Source organism: Magallana gigas, chromosome 1 (genome assembly GCF_963853765.1).
Source record: "Magallana gigas chromosome 1, xbMagGiga1.1, whole genome shotgun sequence".
Classification (NCBI taxonomy): domain Eukaryota; kingdom Metazoa; phylum Mollusca; class Bivalvia; order Ostreida; family Ostreidae; genus Magallana; species Magallana gigas.
Window position 1 is genome coordinate 47,369,464 of NC_088853.1, and position 12,730 is coordinate 47,382,193.

Genomic DNA, 12,730 nt, shown 5'->3' on the forward strand with positions numbered 1-12,730 from the left:
TCATGTGTGATCCTGACGTTCAAATCAGATTTCTCTGAGTTCTTTCCTTCCACAAGGGAAGTAATGCAGGGTGAGGCACTTTCTCCATTCTTATTTTCCTTATAAATACATTATCTGACTTCGAATGATCGAATCTGATCTCCTTAAGAGTATATGTGAACCTACCCAACTTAAAGACATATCATTGTTTCTTTTGATGTACGCAGACGACACAGTTTTACTGTCTGAGTCTAAGGAGGGTCTTCAAAATATCTCAGATAATTTGCATGTTTACTATGAAAGTTGGAATATTGATGTAAATGTGGCTAAAACAAAAGGTGTTGTATTCCGAAAAGGATCAAAACAACCTAAAAGCTACAAATGCATTGTTTTATAATAAGCAACCGGTCGAGCTTGTAAATTTATAGATTTAATTATTAAGGCACAGCCTTGAGTTTTAATGGTAAATTTAATCTAACACAAAAGACACTGGTTTAACAAGGTAGCAAATGCAGTAATATATTTCAGTGAGACAGTCAAAGCTTATTTTTTTCACCGATAATTTTTATAATAAGAATTAAGTTTTGATAACGTAAAAAAGAGAAGAGAAATTAGAAAAATAATTTAACACTATATTTAAGTCCCGAGTTTCAAATACAGCTATTGATTTATAACTTTCTTCAGAACTATAAAGATGCTTAAAAAGTATCAGTAAATATGCGATAAAATATCCGTGCAAAAGGTTGATCAAAAAGAATAAATATTTCCCTTTTTGAAAATAAACTCGTGTAAATTTGGACCTTAAGGTTTTCTCGGGACGGCAGTCAATTGATCTTTACATTTTACAATTTATGGTTTTAAAAAATATCAAAATGTAAAAATATCTCATTATATACGTAAAGTTCTGATAAGCAACACGAATAAAGGGGAAAACTTATTTTAAAAAACTCATGCACATGTATGCCCCCCCCTTTCGGAAGCACCGAACTTCTTCTAAAATTTGGTAGTATCTATAGCGAAAGCATTAACCAATGAAAAGAGACGTTTCACTGACTGCGTCGATCTGTTTCTAGAAATTCTTTAGCAAATCAAATCAATCGTTACATTCGCTTGGTTTTTCTACGGAAACACGCTGAAGTTATAATTTCAAATATAAATGTAATTATTGTCCGAAGAAATCAGATTGTTTAAATTATAATAAAATAAAAAAGGTACATCTTTATTTCACAGTCTTTTGTTGCAAATACCACACTCAAAATGCATAAAATTACATCAGTTTCATTCATTATAGTTTAATCATTTTTTGATTGAAATGCGTTTCCATACTACTTCCGGTAATAAGAGAATCAACATTGCAATGATCAAAGGATTTCACTAGATCTATCAGGGATTGTTTAGCATTTCATACATAGAAACGGATAACCGTCCTTTGTAACGAATATACCGGTTGAGAAAACGTTTTACTTTTTATAAATACAAACGGTAAGTGCGAAACGGGAAACTGTTATGAATTTTCATTGAACGATTATTCATGAGCAGGTCTGGTAAGACATGTGGACTAATATTCGTTAGGGGTTGATATTTGGACTTAATCCAGTCTTGAAGGCTTCTATCTACAATTTAAGCCGAGCATAAAAGGTTTATCATGTTTATTGGGGGTTCACTTTCCATGATGTCTAGATTCACACACAAAACCCTGATAACGTTAACGTTACAGTACATTATCTGCAAAACAACTATGGTCAAGAAATCCCAGATTTTTTCTTCCGCGTTTCTGTTTCGTAATGATGAACAAGGGGTCTGCCCAGTAACCAGAAGGTTCATTAAATCGAAGGTTCAATAGTCCAATCCACACTTTGCAAAAGCTGTCCCCCCTTGCGGGGGTCAACCCAAAGGTCAAAATGGGAAAAAGCAACTTTCACTTCTTTAAGCAACCAAATATTTGGGCGTCCTCTGAAGTAATCTCTAGGAATTTTATTTATTCCTTCGATGTGTGGGTTGCCCCAACTTGGGGCAATTAAAATTCACTTCGAAAACGGATTTTTGTCAAATGACGAAGTTACAACCCTCTAAACTACAAAGGCAACTGTGAGGAATGTATGGGTTTTTCCCCAAACATGGCGGCCAAGGGACATAACATTTGTAATGTGTGGATTATAGGTTCATTAGTCAAAAACTTGATGTAATGTAAAGTATAGTTAAACTTGAAATTGAATGTGAGGATTGAAGGGACATGGTCATGATATTCTTCAATTTTTATTTTTTTTTAAACATGTTTTTGACATCATCTTTATTCTAATAATATAATAAATGGCAACTTTATGATGGGGTGTGTAACTGCATCAAGTGTAGCATTAAGTGTAGCATGTGAAAAGTTTGTTATCTGTAAAACATATCACTGATATTACAATAGAATATATATGACATACAGCTTTGATATCACAGGTAGCAATGTTCGTTTGTCATTTTATAGGGATCAAGCCATTTACCACTATAAGAATCTTTAGTTACAGTCCAGGGATAGACATTAACTTTTAAATTCACTTGCCCTTCGGGCAAGTGAACTCAAATTTTGACATGCCCGAATCTTAAACTTGGTTGCCCGAATATTCAATAAGAAGAAAAACACACTGTAAATCAATTTTATTGATATAAACAAGTAGTAATATGCCAATAATGTTATTCTACAGCACATAGGCAAGTGGATCTTGATAATCAGATTGTCATTTCCAAGAATCAACAAATCCGCGTTTTCTTTTAAGTTCGTATTTTTTTTTTTTATATTTTCAATAGAATCTTTTGATTCTTTTCATTTACTTTCATTTTCTTTCCCCCCAAAGTATTTAAAAAGAGAAGACTGCGATGCCATGACGTTTAATAAAACCAAACTATCTCCGTTTCCATCAACACACGTGTTTGTGAAATAATTAAGTCGTACGTGCATTCAGAATATCGTGACATGCACATGGTTTGGCTCTTTATCGTGACAGCACATACCGTAATACGAAAAAGAACTGTCATCGAGCACATGGATATAATTCGCGCGATCTGTAAATCAATGTAATAAGAATGTCATATGGAACGACTTACCTAAAGTTAATGCGGTAACAGAAGACTGAAGAGTTCAAATTCGAAAAGGATGTTGATTTTATGATAATTATTTGTAACCAAAACAAAAGACGTACTTCTAATCAGAAATTACTTGCCCGATCGGACAAGTCTACCCAGAGTTTCACTTGCCCGAATAGAGATTTTACTTGCCCCGGGCAATCGGGCAACCGTTAATGTCGATCCCTGCAGTTGTATCATATAAACTTTTTATCTATAGGTACAAATAGTTTACAATTTGATTTAATCTTCATTAAAACCAATGAAACAAAATTTCATATAAAATAGTTGAAATAAGATATGCTATATTTAAATGTTTACTTTCAGAGGTTGGGAAGCAAGGACATCAACATTAGACAATGTTGCTTTAGAATATATATGAACTTTCTTTTAAAAAAGAATGATATTAGAATTTCATTTTATTCTGTGTTTCGGATGCCCGAGTGACAGGTTCCTTTTAACTTGCAACACATTGACATGTATTAATTACGTATCGGTCTGACAAAACAGTTTGATCTTTTTAAGTTGTTGATCTCGGCATTTTCCACCCCGCGAATAAATTTCAAACTAAACCAGGCCATGAACATGAACCTCAGTTCAATGTGAACATTTTTTCGCACCGTATTAGACAGGAAGTTGTTGTCATGAAATCTCGATCCCGAACCAAAAAAAATCTTGATCCCGTCAAAAATTAGTTTTCAGGGGGGAAAAACGATCTCTTTCGTAATTTTATTTTTTTCTGAAAGTTCAAAAATGAGTACAGTAAAACTCCAATAGATTTACTTCGTTATTTGTCAAGACTGAAAAATTTTGACGGACATCTCTTCCGAATCTCTGATTGTTGAAATGAATTGAATATAAACAAGTTCATTAGATATTTTGTAAGATTTAAACCATTTAATGGTAGGAAACTAACATTTTATGTTAAAAGGGAATTAAAACGATGTTCAAAGTAAAAAGTTGATTTAATTCAGCTAACTTCTAACATCAGAACTGATAGAAGTTTGGGCAAATTTTACTTAATGCTTTTGTGTTGAATTGGTCAGAGATTCGGAAGAGACATACGTAAAAAATTTTCAGTCTTGGCGAATATTGCTGAGATTACCTCAGATTATTCTGAGCATGACTGGGGACTCTACATCGCCATGCTCACATGTCAAGCATTGTCTACATCTATTAAACGCTTGTTTTGACTTTTTAAATGACCATACAAGGAAAGCGATAGTGTGACAAAAATCAGTTAAAAATTCTCAAAATTTGGATTCCGATACTATATACCTGTACACTTAACTCAGAAAATATCCACATCCAGTCGGGCACTCATACAAACAAATTTGCTCGCCCGTGCCAAAAGTTCTGCGTCTCGGGCGGTCAGGCGGAGGGATATTACTATGCAAACATCCTTAGCGATTGTAGATTCTAAATTGTTAAAATTGTGACCCCTGGAATACTACTGGGGGGCCCCAGTAGTAGTCCAGGGGTCACAATTTAAACTTAGATTTAAATTTAAAGAGGGGTTCAAAGTTTAACATAGAATATTTTAAATTAGGGAAAATGTTTGAAAATCTTCTTCTTGAGAAGTTTATGAACATTTTTACAGTTTTAAGATTACTATTCAAGGAACCTCAAATAGAGTAGAATCTAAATTGCTAAAGCCAACCACAAACCCAATATTCGGGCCCCAGAGAGGGTTTCAAAGTTTGAAATAAAAATAGAATATGTTATGAAATAGAATGCTTCAAGAAACTGTTGTACAGATGAGCGATGTGGCCCATGGGCCTCTTGTTTACATATGGAATTAAAAATGATAACCCCCTATTTCCTATATAATCCTATATAAAATGGTGGAGATGAAAGGGACAAACGACTAAAATTTGAGAGTGGCAAACAGATAAACTATCTGGTCAATTCATTCAAGCTGGAAACTTTTTCAAAATGTTGAAACGTTAAGAATCACAATTCATTAAAATTTTCTGTGCACCACACAGCCGTGGGATTATTGATATAAAGGAAAACTATATCATAAGTATGTATTAAACATAAAGATTGGTGTGCTGGTCATTTTTGATTACCTTGCCTTTATAGATATAGCTTGTTCTGAGTCATGGTGAAGGAGACTGGTTACTATGACACCCTGGGGGTGAAGCCCACAGCCACAGCTGATGAGATCAAGAAGGCCTACAGAAAACTGGCACTCAAGTACCACCCTGACAAAAACCCAGACGAACCAGAAAAAGTAAGACCATTCATGCCGTCAGGTGTGTCGATCTGTTTAACACCATTTTGAAAACGAGTCTAGAGGCTTGTCAAAGTGCCTGTATTATATTATTTATGTTTTTTGTTAACCTATGTCAGAATTAGACCAGGTCCTAACTCTCATTAAAATATAACCTAGTTTTCATGTAGACAACCAAGGAAGTATTTAAGATTAGCTTGCCTTCATAAAAAAAGCGTTAAAAAAAATTCCCTTTTCAGAACGGAAAATTATAATGGGGGAAATTGTGTCATATGGCACACCACAACATGACAGTGTTTTACTCTGAGAAATTTATGTATCAATTAAAATATCTGTTTAATATTGGATTTTACTGTGTAAGATTGTGAGTGAGTCAAAATGAGTCAGCTTCTTAGCATTGCATCAATGAAAGCTCCGTGTCACATCACCCAGATGTAAATCGGGAGGGTGAGAAACTCAGTAATGTAACCTAGTATGTTCTTTTATTATAGTATTGTTTATCAGATAGTCTCTTTGCTAAGTGGTTAGATTGCTTCACAATATTTAGTTGTTAGTGCTTAACCCGGATCGATATGATAACTGAGATAAAAGATCAGCGAGTACATTACTGTATCCATCAAGTGTCCAATAAAGGTACCTGGGCATCTATATCACACAGCAGAGCATTGAGAAATGTACCGGCATGCAGTGTTATCATAACAACCCATTATATAGTACTTAGTGTCAGTTCACTGCTTTGGATTGTCTTTTACCTACATGTAGGCCAATAAAAGACCACTGTATCAATAGAAACAAAAAATAGGATGAGTTATAATACATGTATAATGATTTTCCCAATATTCTCTGAATGGTTATTGATTTTCCATAGGTAATTTTTGTCCCTAGCACCTGAAAGTGGTGCGAGAGCCCTGCAGTGAATGTGTATCTCTTGTAGTTTACAAGAAAGTTGATTATTAAATGACAATACTTTTCTTACGTGTAATACATTGTAACTATAATCTCATATTTATTTCCCAGTTTAAGATGATTAGCCAGGCCTATGAAGTTTTGTCGGACCCGAAGAAGCGGGACATCTACGACCAGGGTGGTGAGGAGGCCATCAAGGGGGGAGGGTCGGGGGGAGACTTCCACAACCCCTTCGACATCTTCGACATGTTCTTTGGGGGAGGTGGAGGCTCAAGGAGGGGAAGGGGGCCATCCAAGGGGAAAAACGTGGTTCATCAGCTCCAGGTCAGCTTAGAGGATCTGTACAATGGGACCACTCGCAAACTTGCGTTGTCCAAGAACGTTATCTGTGATAAATGTGAAGGTTTGTGCCATTAACGCTCTGCTGGTTTAATCTAAAACCCTTTTAAAAATCGCTTAGAACACCGACTCAGAGATACTCATTTCTATAAATTTTGTTTAAATCAGCTTCATTAGAAGAGGATATTTGTGTTGTATTTTTTTTTATGTCTCCCTTCAATTCTGAATATAGAGGTTAGTTGAACAGTGAACAGACTTCCTGCTCAAAGTATTTGAATTGATTTATTGGATAAACTTCCTAGCTATTCCTTGTTTTTATCTGTATAGGCCGTGGGGGTAAGGAGGGAGCTGTAGAGAAATGTAAACCATGTAAAGGAGCTGGGGTGCAGATCCGAATCGCTCAGATTGCACCTGGAATGGTCCAACAGATGCAGACCATGTGTTCCGAGTGCTCCGGAAAGGGAGAGACCATAAACCCCAAGCTCCGGTGTAAGACTTGCCAAGGAAAGAAGGTGAATCGAGAGCGAAAGATACTGGAAGTTCACATAGATAAAGGTAAGTGTTCAGAGGTTCTCTTAGATAATGGTAGGTGTTCAGAGGTTCTCTTAGATAATGGTAGGTGTTCAGAGGTTCTCTTAGATAATGGTAGGCGTTCAGAGGTTCTCTTTGATAATGGTAGGTGTTCAGAGGTTCTCTTAGATAATGGTAGGTGTTCAGAGGTTCTCTTAGATAATGATAGGCGTTCAGAGGTTCTCTAAGATAATGGTAGGCGTTCAGAGGTTCTCTTAGATAATGGTAGGTGTTCAGAGGTTCTCTTAGATAATGGTAAGTCTTCAGAGGTTCTATTTGATAATGGTAGGTGCTCAGAGGTTCTCTTAGATATAATGGTAGGTGTTCAGAGGTTTTCTTAGAGATAATGGTAGGTGTTCAGAGGTTCCCTAAGATAATGATAAGTGTTCAGAGGTTCTCTTAGATAATGGTAGGTGTTCAGAGGTTCTCTTTGATAATAGTAAGTTTTCAGAGGTTCTCTTAGATAATGGTAGGTGCTCGGAGGTTCTCTTAGATAATAGTAAGTTTTAAGTTTGAAAAAATAATAATTTGCCCAACTATGGGCTACCATGTATTCATCAGTCTTTTTAAAACTCCCCCCTTTTCCTTACACTTATCAGGGTGTGACAGGTATCGATAGGAGGTCATCTTCACACGACCCGTCTTAAATTTGTTTAGACACAGTTGATTGATAGATCTACTCTTTCTTATTTAATACACTATAATGTAAAAACTGTTTTCAATTTTCTCAGGCTTTAATTCGCCCCCAACAACCATGGTGAAAGGGCAAAATAAAACCCCTGGCCCTGTATACAGTAATGATTTTTGAAGTTTAAAAAAAGATGTTTGCCTCATGATAGAACATACAGTGAGGCCCTGGTTATTGCAATACCCATTTAATATAAAAGTTCCCTATTAAATGAGATATTTTTTTAAAAAGACATTATCAGTGCACCCATTTTACACAGGAATGAAGGATGGTGAGAACATTCGATTCGCGGGGGAGGGAGATCAGGAGCCCGGGCTGGAGGCCGGTGACATCATCATCATCCTGGACGAGAAACCCCATGAAGTCTTCAAGCGCCGTGACATTGACCTTGTGATGAGCTTGGAACTTGACCTTGTGGAGGCTCTCTGTGGCCTCCAGAGGACGATCACCACACTGGACAAACGCACGCTGGTCATCTCTACAATACCAGGTATGTACCGCGATTGTATGCATTGCCATGACACAGTTAGTGAAGAGTTCATAATCTTAATACTACTCTCTATACATAGGATGTTGCATTTACGCTTTCCATTTACGTTGCCTTGCCGGCGATGTTATCGGGGAACGGTGACGTTAATGGAACGTCACAATGCTCCAACGATGACGATTGCAGCTTAAAACTGATACCTTATCTTAAAATTTGATCCAGAAATGTTGGCTATTTGAGGTTTTAATGTATTTCAATGTAGTAAGACAAACTGTAGTTTTAGAAATACTGGTTTTGTAGAATATGATAACCTTGACGCCATATTGTTTCCTAATCGGCAACGGTATATTGCGTTGCCACAATCGCTCGCCGGCGACGCGCGTTCCAGCAATCGGCGACGAAGGCAATACGGCAAATCCGGCGATGCCAGTAAAATGGAAAGCACCCTTATTTCTCTACTGGCGTGCGACCAGTTCTCACCGAATACCATTTCTCGCCAGTAAATTGTGACGTCATTTTATCAACACATAAAATTATAGACGAAAAATGTCGTCACAATGTACTGGCGAGAAATGTTACTCGGCAAGAACTGGTTGCAAGCCAGTATTTCTTGAGAAAACCGATTGTGATTCATTGCTCTATAGAAACTGACAGGGCTGAAATATACAGGATCCATTTCTTACCAGTTTATCAATAGATAAAAACCTTCAGCAACCTTTAAAAATTACAGATTGCCAATGCACAAAATAATAATGATGATTACAGACTCCCATTCCCATATAAGACAACTTGGCCATTTGTTTCATCAAAAGTACTGATGCACATTAAACATTTTTTTTATACTTTTACTTACTTTTTACGATCAATACATTAATTTGTTAAATACAAGATGTAAATATAAGAACTAAAATGTTTTCCTCAATGATTCATTTAAAAAAAAATTGAATAACTCATTGTTAACACGGGTTGTGTATTTATCCTGCAATGTCGCTACTTTTATGTCCCGCATGAATCACCAAAGAAAGTATTTTATTGGTTAAAGATATAAAGCAATGAGGAAGGGGAGAGTGACATGCATTTATTTAGAATAGTTAGGATTTTATATTCTTATTTTCTCTCTGATTGAGATTTGATTTAAAGGTATTTCATATCATAAAAAACATACTATTAGATCAGATACAGTACAAGTTCTTACATACGCAACTTAATTATTCTTTCTAATATACCGGTACATTGTACTTTAAACTGTACTTTAAATATAAGAATAAGAAGATAATAATGCTTGTATATGCAACAATGTATTTCAAAACCTAGAAGAAAAGACCAAGATATAGTGATTGATAACATTACCGGTAAATGTAGCTGTAGTCTCTTAAAATATAGAAGAAGATTGATATGTATAAATCATTTTGGTTTTTATGGAAAAAACTTTAATCGTATATCTCTTCTTTTTCTATCTTTCCAGGTGAAATCATAAAACCTAACGATATAAAATGTGTGATGAACGAAGGTATGCCCATGCACAGAAACCCGTTTGAAAAAGGAAGACTGATTATAAAATTTGATGTGAAATTTCCAAAAAATATCCAGACTGAGCGAATTCCGTCTCTGGAGAAAATTCTGCCCACCAGGAAGGAGCCCATTATTCCAGACGGTGCAGAGGAACACGATTTAGTGGAGTTCAATCAGGAAGAATATCAACAACAGCGCCGGCGGGAGGCATATGAGGATGATGATGAGGACATGCCTGGAGGTCAAAGAGTTCAGTGTGCATCTCACTAATGATGAAAAAGGGGGGGGGGGAATTTTTTAAATGCAAGTAAAAGCAGAAAGATTTGGAATGTTTGTTGAACAAAAGAGGCAGAGTGATCAGATTTTTCTAATTGAAGTCAGTTGATTTTTTACCCACTTTGTTATTGTGCTGTATATCTTTAAGAAGTGATTTTATATCTTGAAAACATTGTTCTGTAAACAATGTATTAGGCCTTTCCACTGTCGCTAGGGTTTGATATGAGGAATGGTATTTCTTTACAACAGGTGCCAGATTGTTATGACTTAGATCAACTTATACAATTCCCAATGGTTGGAGCATAACAATTTGAATTGGACTGTATGTGGACTTGGTGTAGATATCAAATGAATTCCGCCTTAATAATATATAAATACTGGTGAAACTTTAAAAGTTAATAGGGCTAGATGTTGTGGCCATTTGTAGGCTATAGTTACCTCCTTAAGATGAAGAACTGTGTATAAAGATATAGGAAAATGCACAAATTTTAAAGCTAAAATGTTTGAATTTTTATAACCCCCCCAACAATTTTTTTTTTTTTTTAGGGGAGGGGGAGGTATATAGGAATCACCTTGTCCATCTGTCTGTCTGTCCGTCCGTCTGTGCAATCCTGTTCAGTTTATATCTTTCTTATGGAAGAACTTTGGAAGTTCTAACTTCACACAGATGTTGCTTATGTGTGTTATGATTTTGACCTACTGTCTTTTAAGTAAGTTTAAGGTTACTTGAAGGAAAAGTGCAAAACCAGTGTCCAGCCTATATCTTTCTTATGGAGAAACATTGGTTCTTACTTCACACAGACACACAAAGATTGCTTATGACCCGACGGTATGTCATGATTTTGTCCTAAAATCATTTGGGCAAATCAAAGTTCATTGGAAGAAAAAGTTCATTATTTGTGTATGCTTTTTATATTTCATATACATGTAGAGAAACATTGGAAGCTCCTACTGCACATAAAGATTGCTTACGGCCTGAGGATATTTCATGAACCCATGATCAGTTGTGCAAGTTTAAGGTCATTGTTTAATGAAAATACATAATTCCTGTTGAGGCCATATCTTGTAATGGAAAAATGATCAGTAGGTAAAATTTGACACAATGATTGCTTGTGACCTGTAAATTTGACCTAACCTTGAGCTTTGCTCATTTGTGCAAGTTCAAGGTCACTGTAAGAAAAACAGTACAGCTGCTAATTTTAAAACAGAAATAATTGAGTTATTATCTTTTCTTAGTGTGTGGGGGTGGGGGTTTCATTTGTGAGCTTGCTCACAGTACCTGTAGTGTAGTTTATTTACTAAATGTTAGTTTGGCCAAAAGTATGGATGTTTTAAGGTAGATCTGATGGTTAATTTGTTGACCATTAAGTCTCCTTAAAGCATACATAAAGATACAAAATAAATTTCACTTGTATGCAAAGTAACTTTTGAATTGCCAGAAGTTGTTTAAAATGAAGAATTTTATGCACTTTTGGTCTATTTTTGCACATTTGCCCACATTGAAAATGAAAATTCATTAAATTGTTTAAAGGCATAGTATATTTACATATATTCTGTAATTTTTGTAAATGTCAATTTCTTTAGGGCTAACTACATGTATATATACAGTTCATTATATGGTATTTTAAAATTTAAAGAGACAAGGCATAACTGTGGAGGTACAATGAATTTTATCTCTTAATACATGTAGAATAGCTGGTACAGCTGTGTTGCCATTTCAGACATTGAGGGAAAACAGCTTAAATCACCTGACTTCAGTTATTATACAAAGATCTTTTAAATCGCAAGTTATTTTGAGTAAATTGCATGATGCCAAAGTCATGATTCTGTATCTCAAAATAAAGGTGTTAAGGGATGATGGGAGAAATTACACCAAGCTCTAAGAATTGTTTGAATGGTTCATGTGAATACATGGAATGAATTGTGTGGTGCATGAGTGTACGTTTTGTTTGATTTTTTGTGTACATGTAAGTTTGTCTTTTGTAATGTAATGTAATTAATGTATGTTGCAAATTTCTTTGATGAAATATATAAAACTATAGTGTTTTGTTTGTTTTTGAAATTCATTTCTTTGAATGAAAAGGGAATGTACAAAGTTTTCATTGTGTCAATTAATTGCACTTGACATTAACATTGAAGTCTAAAGGCAGCGGAGGTGTTGTTCATTTATTGTAAAAAGTAAATTGAACATCATGAACATCTCTTGTATAAAATTATGCATAAATTCTTAAGTTTATCGAACTACTAAATGAATTATTTGCCGCATATTTTTGGGAAAAAAATCTTTTTCATCAAGGGAAGATAACTTCAAAAATTGTTAAGGTGCAGATAATGGTTTGGTTCATTATTTTTCATTGTTACTTGTATCTAGAAATACAATTTTAACAACAAAGTGGTGCATTTATGAGAGGAGTCTTTGTGAGGGAGGAAATAGGTGCCTTCAACCCCCCTCCACCACCACCACTCCCCCTCTCCTTCCTTTAACAAAAACAAAACCAACCAGTCAACACACAGTGCAAGGGGATTCGAAAAATGTGATACATGTACACTGTATATGGCAAATTATCTGAGGTAGAATTGGTATATCAATATCAATATTCCGCCAGATTTTCAGAGAGAAACAAAAATT

At 35.3% G+C, this 12,730-nt stretch overlaps 1 protein-coding gene across 2 annotated transcripts; it reads left to right on the forward strand.

The window, feature by feature from the left end:
• The first annotated feature begins 1,295 nt into the window (after positions 1-1,295).
• On the forward strand, positions 1,296-12,142 carry LOC105319990 (dnaJ homolog subfamily A member 1). Of its 2 annotated transcripts, none has more exons than XM_066068869.1 (6): positions 1,296-1,461; positions 5,173-5,323; positions 6,341-6,632; positions 6,896-7,123; positions 8,086-8,316; positions 9,779-12,142. In XM_066068869.1, the coding sequence occupies exons 2-6, from the start codon at positions 5,192-5,194 to the stop codon at positions 10,093-10,095; spliced, it is 1,200 nt and encodes a 399-aa protein (XP_065924941.1). In that variant the 5' UTR covers positions 1,296-1,461; positions 5,173-5,191; the 3' UTR covers positions 10,096-12,142. The 2 variants fall into 2 exon arrangements, with proteins under 2 accessions (XP_065924941.1, XP_065924946.1); XM_066068874.1 differs by having other exon boundaries at positions 5,179-5,323.
• Positions 12,143-12,730: the final 588 nt, after the last annotated feature.

Bases quoted from the DNA above. Each gene is read 5' to 3' on its own strand.
- LOC105319990 (XM_066068869.1), top strand. From the start codon at position 5,192: ATGGTGAAGGAGACTGGTTACTATGACACCCTGGGGGTGAAGCCCACA. The intron at 5,324-6,340 runs GTAAGACCATTC...TTTATTTCCCAG, and splicing joins ACCCAGACGAACCAGAAAAA to TTTAAGATGATTAGCCAGGC. The intron at 6,633-6,895 runs GTTTGTGCCATT...TTATCTGTATAG, and splicing joins TATCTGTGATAAATGTGAAG to GCCGTGGGGGTAAGGAGGGA.